This window comes from Carettochelys insculpta, chromosome 6, assembly GCF_033958435.1.
Source record: "Carettochelys insculpta isolate YL-2023 chromosome 6, ASM3395843v1, whole genome shotgun sequence".
NCBI classification, from domain to species: Eukaryota; Metazoa; Chordata; order Testudines; family Carettochelyidae; genus Carettochelys; species Carettochelys insculpta.
The window spans coordinates 22979058-22996555 of record NC_134142.1 but is presented as its reverse complement, the minus strand read 5'-3'; the positions used below and the strand labels follow the sequence as shown (position 1 = coordinate 22996555).

The 17498-nt window shown below is 41.4% G+C and overlaps 1 protein-coding gene across 5 annotated transcripts in view; it reads left to right on the top strand.

Annotated features, from left to right (window-relative positions):
- Positions 1–12421, top strand: part of TECPR2 (tectonin beta-propeller repeat containing 2) — a 77414-nt gene extending 64993 nt beyond the window's left edge. For 4 of the 5 annotated variants that reach the window (XM_074996472.1, XM_074996474.1, XM_074996471.1 and 1 more), the window contains exons 18-20: positions 8312–8453; positions 9438–9587; positions 9894–12421. In XM_074996472.1, the coding sequence (XP_074852573.1) occupies positions 8312–8453; positions 9438–9587; positions 9894–10051 (450 nt within the window). In that variant the 3' untranslated portion in view covers positions 10052–12421. Of the gene's footprint in view, positions 1–409; positions 566–8311; positions 8454–9437; positions 9588–9893 lie in introns of those variants that run through there. The other variant, XM_074996475.1, reaches the window with a different exon arrangement.
- Positions 12422–17498: the final 5077 nt, after the last annotated feature.

The window sequence follows — 17498 nt, the reverse complement described above, 5'->3', positions numbered from 1 at the left end:
GCTCTTCAAATACACCTATGCATCCATCTGACCTACTTTTACAAATATATTCTGCAAATTTTTATTCATCTAAATCTGAGCCTTGCTATTTTTAAAATTTTCTTTAACTATTTTCTTTTAAAGGCTTACATAACTGAAAAGATCTTCAACTTCTGACTTGCCTCTGGCACAGCTTGCTATAAAATGTTTAGAAGAAGGTACTTAAATAAATGCCTTGACTTAAATAGAACTGCTCACATGTTTAAAGTTAGGTATGTGATTGCTGTACTTGCTGAATAGGAGTTTTTCATATGAGATTTAGAGACAGATATAAAAACTTATGCCAGGCTTAATCAACCCCAGGAACATAATTCACATTCAAGTTGGGGGTCTACTGTACTGTAAACAGACCTATTACTGTCACTTCCAGCTTGTGTGCAGTCCTGCTGAAACCAGTGCAGCTGCTGGGCCAGTGCCTGCCAGAGTCCCTCTTTGCCAACACTCCTCCTCTCTCACAGCCACTTACTGAGCTGCAGCTTCCCAGGCCATGCGGAGCACAAGTAGGAGCTGGACTGCTCCACGTGGAGGGGGCAGGAAATGAGGTGCACGACCTAGGTGAGTGCCCCTCCACCGGTCAGCTCATGGGCAGGGCTCACCCATCCCTCTCTGCTCACTGCTGCTTGGGGAGAGGAGGGACAGTGTTGAGCTCCCACCATGTGCCACCGAAAATCAGCTTATGTGCCAAGCATGGCATGCATGCCAGTGGTTGCTGACCCCTGGTCTCGCTGAGGATATCTTCAGAGCTGTACATTGTGCTGGGATTCTACGAGGTTGAGGCGTGTCCTCAGGGTGGCAGATTGAGAGAGCCCTCCATGGAGTGATCTCAGGTTGCGCCGAATAATACAAAATAAGGTTCTGTGGATCAAAAGTACGTCAGAGAAGGGAAACTGATTCCAAACCAGGAAGACAGAGTTTGCTAAGCGTTTTTAGGCACATCAGTCTAGGAGGTAACTCTGATCTCAAACCTGCACTGTCTCAAAAGCACATGTTGCAGTGAATGATGGTTGGTGTGAGGAGAGAGCAGGGTTGGAACTCGCAAGCCAGCCTCACTTAAATCCATTTTCATATGACAGTACATCTTTTGATGCTATAGATTTACCTCTTGATGGAAGTCTTACAACAATGGGCAAGTGACGTTGGATGCAGGTGGAGGATACCGCTGGAAACATTTAGCCACAAAACTGCACATAGGCAGCCCAGGTGTGAGTTCATCTGCTGAACTGGAACAACAGAATCTCCCATATCCTACTGAGGTGACAAAGCAGCCCTGTTTAGGGACATTGCTGCTTTCTTCAAAAAAAGGGGATGAGGGAGAGAAGACAAACCTAAACACAGCTTGCATCTGATGAAGCAGGTCTTTGTCCATGAAAGCTTATGTTCCAAAATATTTATTAGCCGATAAGGTGCCACAGAACTTCTTGTTGTTCTTGTTCCAATTGATTCCTGTTGGTTTACTGTGATTGAGTGAATATCCGATTTTGCAGTCACAAGGGAAAACTGATGACTAAACAAACTGTGCTTTGCATCCTGGAACATACATACTTCTTGATAGTGATTGCCATGAACGCAGGACAGCAATCAGTGGTAGAGAACTTGCACATTAGAACATCAATGTTGCATCCTTAAGTGAAACATATTTCTGGTACCAGCCAGTTCACAGAGGTTGGAGCAGGCTATTCATATTACTGTGTGGGTTATCCTGAGGCTCATCCAAGGCAAGTGGGAGTTGGCTTTGCCATTAGGACACCATTAGCCTTGTATGTAATCAAGTCCTTGCCTCACGACCTAAAGCTTAGACTGAGGTAGGGACCATGGCTTGTACTTTTTAATACATATGCACCCATTTTGCCTGTTGCAGATGATGAAAAGGAGGCTTTCTATGCTAGCCTGAATTCAGTGGTCAAGTCTTGACTGCCTTTTAAATCCAAGTGTATATATACTCTGCGATTTTAATGATAGAGTTGATCAGGACTGCACAACATGGCCAAAGGTGCTTTCACATCATGGTATTGGACATGAGAACTCAAATCGCACCCTTCTTCAAACTTGTGCACAGCGTGAGCTTGCTTTTGCAAGCACATTCTTCCAGCAAGTGCACAAATACAAAGCAGCTTGGATGCACCCTCAGTCTGAGCATTGGCATATGACTACTTCATCACAAAACAGAGACTTTCTGGTATTAAGTTGACTTGGGCACTGTGTGGCTCTGGCTTCTAGTCTGACCACTATGGTATGCAGTATTTGTCTCTTTCAACTTTTGTCCACCAAAACATCATTCTGCTGTATGCCTGAAAATGCTGGTTATACGTAAACTTGAAATACCCGAGACACAAGCACTGGTTCAGGTCAGTCTTGACGCTTCTTTAGTCATCAGCAATGAAGGTCCAGAGCCCCCATCCAATACTGAGGGTAATTGGATTAACATCAAAGGAACAACCTACAGAACAGCTGTCGAAATTCACTGTTTCCAAAACGCAAGTTCAAGGACTGTTAGGACATCAAGGACAGAGATGCCTAAGCTCTTCTTGATAAGACTAATGTGATGTGCCTGACCTGGATCAATGATGAAGGGAGTGCCTCCAGGAACTCAGCATATATTCGAGCTAAGCAGGAGACACAAATCAAATTACAGCAAACGAAAGAGGACTGGTGGAAGTAAGCAGTTAAACTTCAAGATGCAGCCAATAGACATGATTTTAAAGCATTTTACGTTGAGCTGAAGGCAATCTATGGACCACGGATTACTGGCTCTACACCAGTGAGTTCTGCTGATGGCTTCTGATCACGGTGCTAAAATTCTTGACTGCTGCGCTGAAGATTTCCACAAATTATTAAATCAGACCTCAACTTTTGACAGTAGCATTCCTGAAGAGATTCGTCAGTGGGATAATGATTCACAGCTAGTCATACCACCAACTCTTGAGGAAATACAAAAAGCTGCTAAACAGATGAAATCTGGAAAGGCACCTGGTATTAATGTGATTCTGTCAAAAATTTATAAAGGTGCTCTGGCCAGCTGATTTACCATCTCACCTGTTTATTTGACACCATTTGGGAGAAGGAGCTAGTCCCCCAGGCCTTCGAAGGTGCCCTGATTGTACACACATACAAGAGAAAAGGTGACAGTGCATGTTGTGATGACTATCGGGGCATCTCTCTGCTCTCTATAGCTGGTAAGATCCTGGCCCACATCCTTTACAACCAGCTGTTCACTGCATGTGTTCAAAAATGGCATTATTCCTGAAAGCCACTGTGAATTTCATGTCAGTTAAGGTACCGTCAACATATTTACAGGCAGACTTATACAAGAGAAATACAGAGAGCAACAACAGGACCTCTATATAATTTTCATCGACTTGACCAAAGTGTTTGACATGGCCAAGAGAAATGGGCTCTGGAAAATACTTGGGTGAATTGGCTAGCCTGAAAAACTTACCAATGTTGTTCAGGCTTTTCATGTTGGCATGCTTGGTCACATCCTTAACAATGGACAAACATCAGCACCTTTTTGAAATATCAAACAGTACAAAGCAAGGATGGGTCCTTGTTCCTCTCCTGTTCAACATCTACTTTTCAATTATGCTGTTAGTTGCTTTTAAGGACTGCATGTTGGGCATCCCTGTTCAGTTCTGAAGAGATGGCAGTATTTTCGATCTAGAGAGACTTTGCACTCTCACTTAAGTGGTTACTATAACTGTCTGTGACCTTCTGTTTGCTGATGACTGCATTGTTGGCTCATTCAGTGAAGGATACACATGAGCTTTTTGATTGCTTTATTACTTCTGCTCACTGTTGTGGACTCACACCAATCCTCAAGGAGACAGAAGTTATGCCTATATGGAAAAAGCCCAGCACTCCAGTGATCACTTCTGCTGATGCAGTCCTTAAGGCTGTTGACAAGTTCTGCTACCGCAGAAGTATACTGTCCTCTAGCATAAATGTGGATCATGACGTATCTGATTGAGTAGCCAGAATTGACGAAATGCATATGAAATGACCATGGTGTTAAACTCCATACCAAGGTAGCGGTTTATCAAGCAGTTGTCCTGAATATCCTGCTGTATGGCTCAGAGTCTTGGACAATATATCGCCACCATATTTTGAAACTTGATCAGTTCCATATGTGCTGTTTGAGGAAGATTGTCCCACCAATTCACATGGGCAAAATTTTTAACATGTAGGTTCTTAAGCTGTGTGGTGTCATGGGCATGGAAGCAATACTTACAAACAGTTTCGCTGGATTGGTCATGTTATGAGGATGGATGATACACAGATACCAGAGATGGTCTTCTATAGCCAGTTTGCTCATGGAAAGCACTTTATTGGTGGTCAGTGTAAGTGCTAGAAAGACATTTTAAAGGCCAACGTGAAGTCATGCAGCATATCTCCCATTGATCTGGAAAGTCTAGTTCAGGACAGATTATCCTGGTTGCAAACCATTGTACAGGCTCTTAATTGCTTTGAGAGTTAGTGTATGCAGACACTACAGGAAAAACGTAGGATCCAAAAAGAACATACACCACCTGCTGTTGGTGTTTTTTTTTAATGTGACATCTGTAACCAGCTCTGCTGCTCATGGATTGGTTTAGTTGCTCACCGAAGGTGTCACAGAAGATGAAATGTCAATTAGCGGCTTAGTCCAGTTTCAGTTTCATTATATTGGAGTTGTTTACAATTGATGAAGCATTACCCAAGACTTAGGCACTGCTGCTTCTTACCGGTTTGTTTTTTTTAAGCATAGTTTTCCAAAACTCAGAAAAATTTTAGATACTCTCTACTGCTGTAGGGTGATGCAGTGACAGGTTGGTCAAGCATCAACAAAATCAGTTATCTTCTTCCATAGAACACTCTCTGCAAGCTATACAGGTTACACTTGTATCTGACAAGCTTCAATGCAACATACGTCCTTTTTTACAGATGCACAGACCAGAGGCTGAGTTCACCTACTCATATTGGTATTACAGGAAAATTCCCTGGGAACCTGGCAGAAGTATGAATAGAAAGTCTCGTAGATAGCCTATGTAATTGCTAAAATACATGACTGGACAAGCGGGTGTGTTTTTAGTGTTCTTCTCTGCATAGATTAAAGGGCATTTAAGAGCATGTCGTGATACAATTGTGATGGTATGAGAACAACTGATCTTTATAACAATATTCAAATATGTTAAAGGCTGTCAGGTCCCCCCTCGGTCATGTTTTCTCGACTTAAACAGGTCCAGTTTTATCTTTCCTTGTAAGTCAGTTTTCTAAACCTTTCGTCATTTTTGTTGCTCTCCTCTGGACTCCCTCCAGTTTGTTCACATCTTTCCTAACCTGTGGTGTCTAGAACTGACCACAGTATTCCATCTGACACCTCTTCAGTGCAAAGTAGAGTGGGACAATTATTCCTCGCCCTCCTGTTAATATGCTGCAGAACATTTGTTTTTTTTGGAACTGTCATGGTTACTCATATTTGGTTTGTTACCAGCTATAACTCCCAGATGACTTTCACTGCCTAGCCAGCTATTCCCTGTTTGGTGGTTGTGTTTTGGGTTTTGTTCACTTTCCACATGTAGAACTTTATGCTTGTCTTTATTGAATGTTATCATGTTTTTCAAACCAGTTCTCTTTATTGTTAAGGTTATATTTGACGATGTGCCGACCTACTCCGGGTCCCGTGGGTGCGCGTGGGGTGTGATACAGCGGTGGGAGTCAGGTGGCCCGGGACCAACCACCCCACCTTTATAGCAGTCTGATATAGTGTAGCAGCAATATGTGATTCAGTGTATCCACTTTAAAACCTAGGTTTCCACAGTATTATGAGTACCAGGAACAATAACACTCCGATTGTGAACACCACAATGCCCTGTGGCTGTTTTAAGTCCCAATAATTCTCTATACAGACCCAGCTAGACCAGCTAGTGGTATTTACCAATAGTGATTTATTCATTTATTCGTAACTACAATTACTTAACACTTGTTTTATATATATATATAGTTATTTATTTGGCATAAGCTAAATACTAGGTTACATATAACTATATATAATTACATGTGACTTACCAATAACATCCAGTGCTCCCACATCTCACCAATAACTACGTTACAGCGGCCCTTCAAGTCAGAGATACGGCTTGGTTGGGACCTTTCATGGTGGTGACGTCCGGGTGATCAGGCCGGGGTCTGCTGTCTGGACTGGAAGTTGCTAGCCTCCGCCTTGTGTCCAGGAGTCCACACCCTTATTCCTGCTAAATCACCTTTTATACTGTTTCTTACTTGGGGGTTCGATACCTGGCCAATTAAAGCGTTTGTTACCTAATTTGGGCTTTCTATCCTCCCAGCCTGTCAGAACATGTTACAAGATTTCCTCTGTCCTTGGTCTTTTTCTGAACCTCCCCTGGGACCCTCTGATGTTGTACAACCAAGATGTTCTCTTTGGGGGGCTTCCAGCTACTAGCCCCAGCTGTTCTCTTTGGGGGCTTACTATCTGCTTGTCAGGATGTTCTCTTTGGGGACTCTCCAACTACTTGTCAACTTTCTGATTTCTTTCTCCTGGCCTGACTTCAGACCTTCCCGCCGTTGTATGATAGCGTTCCAAGATGGAGTGTATGGTCATTCTGCCTTGCGAGTGAGGCCCGGCCAACAGGTGCTCATGCTCCCGCAATATTGAATTCCTCTCTTGTCCTCCCAGTGCTTACAGCTCCTTCCAGCTTGCTGTCAGTCACAAATTTTATAAGCATACTCTCTCCATTCCATTATCCAAGTCATTAATGAAAATGTTGACTAGTAGTGGCTCCAAGACAGACCCCTTCAGAATCACATTTAATACATCCTCCCAGTTTGACAGACACCATTGATGTATATTCTGAGTAAGCTCGTTCAACCACTTGTGCACCTGCTTCATATTAACATAACCTAGAGCACAGTTGCTTCATTTTCTGACAGAAATATCACATGGGATTTTGTCAAATGTCTTAGTAAAGTTATCAAGTCATATCACATCTTCAGCTCCCTCCATCAGCTAGAACAGTAACACTGTCAAAGGAGGAAATAAGGTTGGCGTGGCATGTGATTTGTCCTTGACAAATCCTTTCTGGCAATTACTTATTACAAACTGATTGTAAGTACATGAGCAGGAATACTTCATTTCCTTGTAAGATGCTGACTTTTTAAAGCTGCATCTGTCTGACTCTTACCTTGCTGCAAAACAACATCCAACGTGAGAGGCAACAAACCTGCTACTTGGAAACACTTGGTTTTGAAGGTCAGCTAAGTTCATAGCTCCCCAGAGTTCAGTAGAGGTATTCACTGAGCAAGGACTTGATGACTAGGAATACAGTGAGAGAAATGTTTCGCTGGGCTTGCAGTAATGATTTCAACTATTCTAGTGTAAATGTGGGTGATCCAGGGTCAAGAAGGTGCATCTGCAGCTATGTCTACATTACAAGATTAGGATTCCTCTGCTTGCGCATGCATACTTCTGCTATCTCAATTATAAATAGCCATGTAACCACGGTAGCATGGTAGCGATAGCAGATGCAAAGTACATACTGCTTGAAATTTGGGAGTTTGTACTTGGCACGGATCATCCTGCCCCTATAATGCTATTTATACTTGTGCTAGCTCAATGAAAGCTAGTGTGATCATGTGTTGAATCACGCTCCTAGCTCCTACTGTAGACATAACCTGCAAATCCCAGATCCTCTCCGTAATGGGGACGGTGGGAGCAGTGGAGGCAAGTTGCCAAATGAGTGACAGTTGGATGCTGGAAATTGCCCGTGTTTCATTTGTCAATGTAGGTGAAGAATTAAATGTGGCAGGAGAATTTGAGATGGCAGTAAGAAAATAATGAACAGCCTTCACGGGAAGGCTTCTCATGAATTTACAAATAACTTTTATTCTCTTTGTATTCCAAAAGCACTCTGTCAATGCTGCATATATGGACATTAGAACAATAAAGTTTAGGTTTGCAGTTACCGAACTTGGATGTTGCAAATTAAAATAATGCATTTTTTAAATTTTGCATTTGGAAGCAAAGTAGCATCACTTTATGTAGGGCCAGGTTATTTATTTATTTATTTTTGCAACCCTAAGACATTGGAATAGGAGAAATGTGATATTTTACATAGTAACTGGTGTAGTCTGTATTTGGAAATCTCTCAGGGTTTGGAGGGATTGGCTTTTTTGTCTGTTGTCTTTGATGTATTACTTCCATAGCAGATATCTATAAGAGTGAATTGTTCTGTTTAAAGTATCAGCTAGTGCAACATTTAAGTACTGTTTTTATTTCTAGCCAGTGGGAATAAACTTGGTCAGTGTACATTCAAGTCCAAATGATCAGATGCTATGGGCAATTGACAGCAAATGGAATGTCCACGTACGAATAGGGATTACAGAAGAAATGCCAGTAGGCACTGACTGGGAGCATGTACCAGGTAAAAATAACAATAGTATTCCTGTGTGCTTCCTCTGAAACAGTTTAATTCTGTTTGTAAGGGACCTGTTCCAATGCAAAAGCATGCTAGATGGTTGTGATTAATTAGAGATAAGCCTTGTGATTTGACTACATAGTTCCTAAATATGGTCTCACTTTCATTAAACATTGTAAGTGCCCCTTGATGTGAGAGTTCAGATTCTGGAAGTGTTTCCATTGTAGAACAAGCAGCACCACACCGTTTCCAAGCTGCTGCAGTCAGCAAGGTTGATGATACTCTCGTCCTCAGAGTTAGTACTACAGCAATGCTCAGCAAGATCTCTGGGCCTGCGGTGCACCCGGAAGTTCTGTCCCTGAATGTGATTCAAAACCAGCGTCCTCCCTACACCCCTGCCCAGCCCATGCTTCTTGTAAACTTCATCTCATTTTTCAGGTCTGCTTATATTAATCCCCTTGTCCTGGACAAATTCCATCTGCCTACCAAAATTTCAGGGTAATTGGATACATTATTCTTCCTCATTGCCTGTCCTAAATGTCTGAGTAGTATTACTCTGTGCATTCCTTTCCAGAAGTGACTGCATTTCTGACTGGGAGTGGGGTCCAACCTTGTGCAGGGAAAGCATAATGTTATACACAGTCACATAGTGGGCACAATCCTTCGCACTCAATTTAACTAAAGAGTTAAGTAAATGTCCGGTTGTTCCCATTTTCATCATACTGAGGGTGCTATCAAGTTTGTCTGAACTATTAAGACCAAATTCTGCACTCGTGCTTGAGCAACCACCTTAAAGTCAGAGACCCTCAGGAAAGAAATGGAAAAAAAAAAAATTGACAGCCTTAGTACCTTTAATGCTAGACGTCTCCCATAGAACATATACAGAATTACATAAAAATACCACAGTCTCATTGCTTTAATTATTAAACTGTATGTAACAGTCTCCTATAAAAAAACACTTAGTTATTTCCTTCATGTGTTTCCATTTAGGGTTACAGGCATGTCAGCTGGCTATAAGTGCAAGAACTGTTTGGGCACGCTGTCCAAATGGAGATGTAGCACGTCGGTACGGCATTACTGACAAAAACCCTGCTGGAGACTACTGGAAGAAGATTCCAGGGAGCATGTCTTGTTTAGCAGGCAAGTCAGTTCTGCAAGATCTGAAAGCTTCATTGGTTGTTCTTACAATAGCTATTGTGCATTCTGCCTGATGATGCTCAAATTGAGTTTTAATAGGGATAAATACTATTTTAAGTGCTACCATTTCCTTATATGACCATGATTCTAATCAATTTACCTTTAAGTCCCTTCCACCCTCCTCTCCCCACCAAAAAATACCCTGTGGATCCAGTTAGAAAGATCCTAATGAAGCATAAACTGCAATTTGAGTATTTACAACAGGAACATACTGCTTGAATTAAAATCTGGATAACTTTTTCTTGGCAGTGACACCTCTAGATGAACTGTGGGCAGTTGGTTCTTCAGGATACCTTCTTCAGCGCCTCACAAAGACATTCAGTCACTCTCATAACTTGCAAAAAAATAGTGACACTCCTGGTTTGCTGCACCCGGATGATTTTGAAGATGAATGGGAAGTGATATGAAGACATGTGAAGCAGTGGAATAACGAGAGATCAATGTTCAGCTTTCCAGTAACATGCACAGAGAATGTTGGGGTTTAAAGCCATTTGTATTTCCAATGCAATATTAGCACCTTTTTATTACAAAAAAAAAAACCAAAAACTGACCTGTGAGAGAAGCCCCAGATTGTGCATTCTCGTTTGTTCCAGTATTCCTTGGGAGAGAGTTCAGAGTGGCATACTGAAATGGTTAAATTGTATTACGCTAGCAGCTCATCTGGAAATATAACTCTTAAGTTAAACTTATTAGCAATGAAAATGAATATTTTACAACAGCATGCGCACTAATATATATGTACTTCTTTTGAGAAGATTTCTGTTACATTAAATATTTGTCCATAACAGAAACATTAAATATTTCTCAATTTCTTCTTGTAGTTTCAACTCCAGATAGAGAAATGCTCTCTGCTGTATGACTTTAAAAAGATTCCAGTAGGGACTAAAAGCATTGCACAGCATTAGTGTCAACATGAGCATTGTTTGGACCATTTTCAGTTCAAAAATCTCCAGTGCTTCATTAACCATCCATCTCTGGACATTTGGGTTCAGTACCTGGTTTCATCCACAGATGAGAAGTTTGAAATTACTCTAACTCAGTTGGATGTTTGTCCACCTTGCATACCATCAGGAAACTAACTGATTCCACTCCATGAGGTCCTGGACTGAAAGAGCAAGAAAGTTGTAGGCCCAGTTTCTGGTACGTTGGCGGGCTTATGTGTGGCAGCTTTCTTGGTACCTGCAACACTCTGTCTGTGCCTGTTGCCAACGCTTTATGGCATTGTCATTAAAGTACCGAATTCAGAGAGATTTTTTTTTTTAAAAATGGCAATTAATAGAGCTATATATAGTTCTGTCTCCCATAAAAAGTATGTGATATTGTGGGGAAGTGCTTAACAATATTGTGATTTTTTTTTTTAAGCTACATTAGCTAAACTCTGAAGTGTCTTAACAAATGTTGCAGCAGAGGTGTTTACTGAGCTGAGCAATGTGCTGAATAAATTAATCAGCGCTGTTTCTTTTTCTTTATATTCTAAATGTTCTCGAAGGGATACCTCATTTTAAGCACTAGAACTGTAGATGAAAAGAACTTGAGTTCACTGACAGAAGCAGAAGAATTTTTTCTTTGTGTCCATTCTAAACTCATACATGATTAAAATGTTCAAACAGCTGCTAACCAATACTGTAAATGAGCCAGCTTCAGGAAGAGACCAGATAAAGTGGAGAGAAAATTTTAGTATTGAGAACCTGGGAGTCAGTTGCATAGAAAGAGAGATGTTTCCATTTAACCTCTGCTGTCTTTCAAAATAGGTCTTGCACATTCCATTCTTTGTTGGAATATACACAGTTTAAGGTCTGAATGCAAATATGACAGAGAAATAACTTGGTTCACTTTTTTTAAATATAGCATATGCATTATTGAATTGGTTCTCAGTCTGATTTTTACAGCTGGGTTGATGCAGGGTGATCACAATTTGTTTCCCTTTGACAGCTGTTCTGTTTTGATTTCTTTCTCATCTGTATATGGAGACTGCCACAGAGTTTCTTTTTTGAGTCTGTCTGGCACTGCACTGTTATGGATTCAGCTTCTGGAGTTACCCAGTTGGATTTATACAAACATGGCAGGGTGTTTTGAGAACCTCTTGGCAAGTAGAAATTTTGTTTAAAAGTATCTTTTGGCAGCTCCCAAGTTATCCAGTTCAGAGTAGGGAAAAGATATCTTCCCCACTTCCTGTCAAGGACCAGATACTCAGATACAGTGGTGTTACTTAATACTGACAGTTCTTTATTACACTTTTAAAAAGTCATCTTGGTGATGGCTCACATTTGCTAGCTGTTTGTATGCTGCATAATACTGTATTTTGCTTTGTTCATTAATATTAATTGGTGTTGAAAGCCCTTCTGAATTGATGGGACTTTTTTGTGTAATTTTGATTAAAACTGAACCAAGGTAATAATTTGAAATGCTCTTAACCTCTTTATTTCAGAAATGTTTATTTTTGTTGTGCTTTGAGACAAGTGCAATAAACCAGACTTTTTCCAAACTACTGTATTCATAGCCTCAATTATTATGACTGACAAATAGTCTGTTTATCCTGGAAGTGCTTCCTGATGCTGGAGAAACATCCATATGAAACAATACAGCAATGGTCAAGAAGGGCTAGACAATATGATAGGGACTGAGTACATTAAAGAACACTATTTCTATTTTCAAAGCAGCATATGCATGCATAAAAGCGCTCTGAGCACTGTGCATTGTCAGGCATCCCCTGTGTAAGAAATATCATTACTTTGTTGCAAACAGGTCACCTCCAACTTCAACCTTGGGCTGTGTAGGTGTTTGTCCATAGTCGTAGTTATGGAATTTTAAGGCAAGAAGGAACCACTAAATCATCTAGTCCGGGTGTCTGCAAAGAAAATAATGAAAAGTCATTTTTTCTAATTCAGTTACAAAATCAATACCTCAAAAATGGCAATGCATGCAAATACAAAACAGTTGTTAATAAATAATATCAAACCGCACTTTGTAACCCCTATTATAAGAACAGCACATGCACAATGATTTGTACTAGTTAGACAGTTTGTTACTTCACCCCTGGATTGGAGAGCAAATGAGGACAAGGAAAAGGCTGCACCTGGGGATAGGCTCTTAATTAAGCAGGAAGGAGCAATGTTAGCATCAGCTCTCCGCTCCTCTCCCTCCCGACCCTCCCGTTCCCAGGCTCTATCCCCTTCAGCTCTCACGCCTGCCCCCCATTTCCCAGCTTTAACCACCTCAGCCCCCAAATTTGCCTCCTATCCCCAGGCTTAACCCTCTGAGCCCCAAACTCACCCACTACCAGGATTAACCCCCCTCAGCCCCATACTGGCCCCCAGGACTAACCCTTTTGTGGTGCTGGCTGGGGAGCCTATGCCAGGCAGATGTGCACCCAGTGGAAGGAAGGCTGGGGAGTCAGTGGTGGCATCCAGAGCCACAAATGACTCCTTAAAGAGCCACATGTGGCTGCAGGTTGCCAACCCCTGATCTAGTCGGACCTGTATATCAAGGGACACCACCCAATACCTACACGCAAAAACCAAAATGAGGCTGAAGTGCCAGAGCCCACAGGAGACTCGACTATTGCGTGCTACAGGAAGAGACTGATAGACTGAGGTGCACCTTTCAAATCCTCAACTGGGTTATCCCCTATGGTTACAAGTATATCTGCCTTAGATTCACAACCAGAACAAAAACTGGGCAGGTCCTCCATTTCTCTGAGCCTTTTAATCTTGGCCTTCTGTAACAGTTACTCAGTAGACATGAATGGCAACAGATTTAAAACAAATATAAGGAAATACTTCACACAATGTAAAGTGAACTTGGGGAACTGATAGTGATGGGGCACAAGTAAGGCCTTACCAAATTCATGGTCAATTTTGGGCATAGGAGTTTTAAAATAATAAATACTGAAAGCTAAAATTTCAGTTTTGCAGTGGTCCTGACCTGCAGAGGAGTTGCGGAGGGAGAGGGGTTGCAAGATTATTGTAGGGAGGTTGCAGTACTGCTGCACTTCACAATGCTGCAGATTGCAGCATTGTCTCCAGAGCTGGAACAAGCCTAGAGGCTGCTGGCCAGGAGTCCTACTCTGAAGGCAGAGCCACCACCAAGCAGCAGCACAGAAGTAAGGATGGCAAGGTATAGTATTGTCACCCTTCTTTGCAGCTGCTAGCAGGGCACTGCCTTCTGAGCTGTGCACCTGGCCAGTAGTCACTCCTCTCCAAGCCATCCAGCTCTGCAAGCTGCACAGAAGTAAGCATGGCAATACAATCCCTGTGAAATAGATCCTTGTGTCTAGATTGAAGAGAATTGTTGACAAAAGACATGTAAATTGCACAAAATATTTGCATATCCTGCCAACAGATCTATTGGGAGAGGTTTTCCTGACATCTGGCCTATCTACAGGGCCAAATGCCAGGAAAACACTCTTTGCCAACACATCCCTTCTTCCTCATGGAATGAGGATGACCAGGATGTCGGCAGAAGTCTCTGGGAGCTGCAGACTTCTGTCGGGAGCTCCAAGGTCTCCCAACAGAAACCTGCAAGCTAGACAGCCAAAGGGAACTGCACAGCAAGGATTAATAAATTAGTATCAGAGCCAGGGCTTCTGACTCCCAGGTCCTAATGTAACCCTGGCTTACTTGCTTTGCATCAGTGAGGATATTATAGCTTTTGTCCTGAAAAACCCAGCTTCTGCTGAATCTTGCAACAAAATTGTGTCTTTTGCTTTTACTTCTCACCTCAATCCATTGCTATGACACAGGAATAATTGTCACATTACAGTTTATAGGTTAGCTTCCCAGGAATGGGTTTGGTGTAGATCACCACTCTTTGCTGATGAAAATTTTTTAGTTTTCATATTAATTTTATTGCAGGATTGAACAGGAGAAAATAGGTTGTAACAAAAAAATATTTTTGGAAGCTGATTGTTAACTGTCGAAAGCTTTGAGGAGAATTGTATAATAGATTAATTACAGATGTTTTGGTTTCCTAATAAAATAATGTTCTCCAGACGCTAAGGAATTCAGTCAGACTTTTAATTATATGTTTTGTTTTTAAAACTTATTTTTGCATACATATAGCAAGCAGCAGCTCCCTTTACGCCCTTGACACAAATTGCAAGAACAAGAAAACACCTGCAGTTGTCAACAAACCTCAACCCCTGTGGAATTCCCCATCCTCATACCTACCCAACCCCATCACACTCCTTCCTCTGCACCAGCCCCAGCAGGTAGAAGAATCCCAAAGGTTAGGACTCTGGAGGAGAATGCTGTCCTCTCACTTTTAAAACCAGGGTGATTCCCCTCAAGTGCCTCTTCTGATCACAGCCATGACCACCAAACATTTTTTAACCTGACTTCCTGTTTACGCTAGATGCTGCATCATGTTGTGCTAACATTGTTTTCTAGCCAATGCATTTTCCCATTGTAGATGTTGCTGGATAGGAAGGTTCCAGGTAGGCCGCCACAGATTGCACCTGCTTGAATTTCTGGATTGAGTTAAGGAGTACCCCATTAAAAATGCTTTGTAGCAAATCCAGTTTCAAGTTAACAAACCTCTTCTCTGGTCTTTTCTCCACTCGTACCTCAGAGGATGTTAAAGAGCAGATACTAAAGATACACATTTTAAAATCAGCCAGGCTGGGAAACTTGCACGGAAGAGTTTTAAAAGACCTAGCCTAAGAGCTCCGCAGACTGGCAACATTGATTTCCAGTAAGTCTTATAACTCTAGCTTTCTACAGTCTTCTGGAATTTCCTTCAAGTTGTGCTAATATTTGAAGAAGGTAGAGGGGCTGATGCAGGAAACTATTGGCTTGTCAGTCTGACATAGATACCAAGTAAGATAATGGTGTACTGATATAGGACTTGATTAATCATGAGCTAAAGGAGGGTAATTTAATTAATGCTGACTAACATGGGTTTATGGCAAATGCTAAACAAATTTGATACATTTCTTTGAGAGTACATGTTTGGTTAATAGTGTTACTGTATTAGACTTCTGTAAGACCTTTGCATTGATACTACCTGATGTTTTGATTAAAAACTGAAACGATACAATATTACTGGCTAGCTAGTCAATTGGTTTCAAAGGGTACTTGTAAAGGTGGAACAGTCATCAAACAGGTGTTTCTAGTGGGTTCCTTCAGCAATCAGTTCTTGGTGCTATGCTAGTTAAGGCTTTACTAATGACTGAGGGAAGAGAACATGAAAGCCATTATGGATCAAGTTTGGACGTGTCAAATGCGAGGGACGCATAATCAACAGGACAGGCCACTGATTTGGAGTGATCTGGATGGCATGGTAAGCTGGGCATGAGCAAAAACTAGGCACTTTAGCCTGGCTAACTGTACATGCATATGCCTAGGAACAAGGAATGCTGGCCATTCTTGCGGGAAGCGGGTACTATTCTGCAAAACATATGGATGGTGATGTGGATGCTCAACTCACAAATGAGCACCAGTGTGACTCTGACCTAATGGGCTGACATGTCCTCAGGTGTAGAGAGGTTAGTTTACCCCTGCCTTTGGCACCGTGTGTGCCTTCTTCTGGAATACTGCAGCCAGCTCTGGTGTGCACAGCTCAAGAAGGAATGGTCAGAACTTGGAGCTGGTTCAGAGAAGAACAATAGTGATTAAAGGGTTTGAAAATCTGCCTGCTAGCCAGCTGCAGCGCGGAGATGCTCTCAGGATTACCACTGGAACTGTTTACCACAGGTTGTGGTGGATTCCACATCACCTGAATCTTTAAATCAAGATGGGATGTACATCTAAACAAGAGGCTCTAGTTCAGCACTAAGTCATCAGGCTCATTGCTGGAAATGCTGCTTGAAATTCTATGGCCTGTGTCACATAGGAGGTCAATTCATCATAGTTCCTTATAGCTCTTTAATAGATATGTCGCAAACCTTGTATCAGCCATAAAATTATATTCTATTGTACACTAGTGAAGAAGTGGAGCCTGCAGCAAAAATAAAGATTGCTTTCTTTTCAGACACTTTCTCAATTCTACCTTCCTGTAATATATGAGGCCTTGAAATTTTACCTGTCCTTTGCACACCATTCTCTGTTCTTAGCCTGTCTCCTCACCATATGCTATTGATTTTTGCAGTGTAATTTTATCAGCATATACTGAATTATATTTAAGAAATGTTATGCAGGATTTCCATGTTGCAGATACTAAAAAAGGAAAGCTGCTTTCTAGTGAAATATCGCCGATGGTAGTTTGTGGATTTATAAATTTCCAGTCTGCTTCTGCGGCTCTTTGGAATAAGAAAGGCATTAGGTACACACAAGTGCACAAATTACAATATCCCCTTTAGAGAACATACCCCTAAAGTCACATATGAACAATGTGGCAGTTTCATACCCACAATTATTTAATAGCTTGAACTTCACAGCAGACTGCTTCATGACCTATACTTAGAAATAATCCAGCAAAGACCCATGCATCACTATTGCACTTGATGTAGCTTGCCTGTGGTGAAAGTCAAATTCGCCTGAATTTGTAGAAACCAAGATCAGTCAGTGTAACACTTAAAATAACAGGTTACTCACTGTAAATTCATTTTATAATTAGAGTACTGAACTGCAAACCTCATCAGATGAGACTAAGCACGCCATAAGCAGAGGTGTAGGAAATCTGTTGCAGTTCAACACTAATTAGCTGGATAGTTGTTTCAAATGTTATCAGCATGCAGACTGCATTAAAAATATAATTATTTTTATATAATATGAATATAAATCTAAAAATATAAGTACATTATAAAAAGTAAAATACAGCCTTGTATTCGACTAACCTAAGCATTGTCCAGAGAAATCAGAGAGCCAGATGCAGAAAGCCCACATCCTTCTCATGCTAGTCTTTATTTTGTTGAAA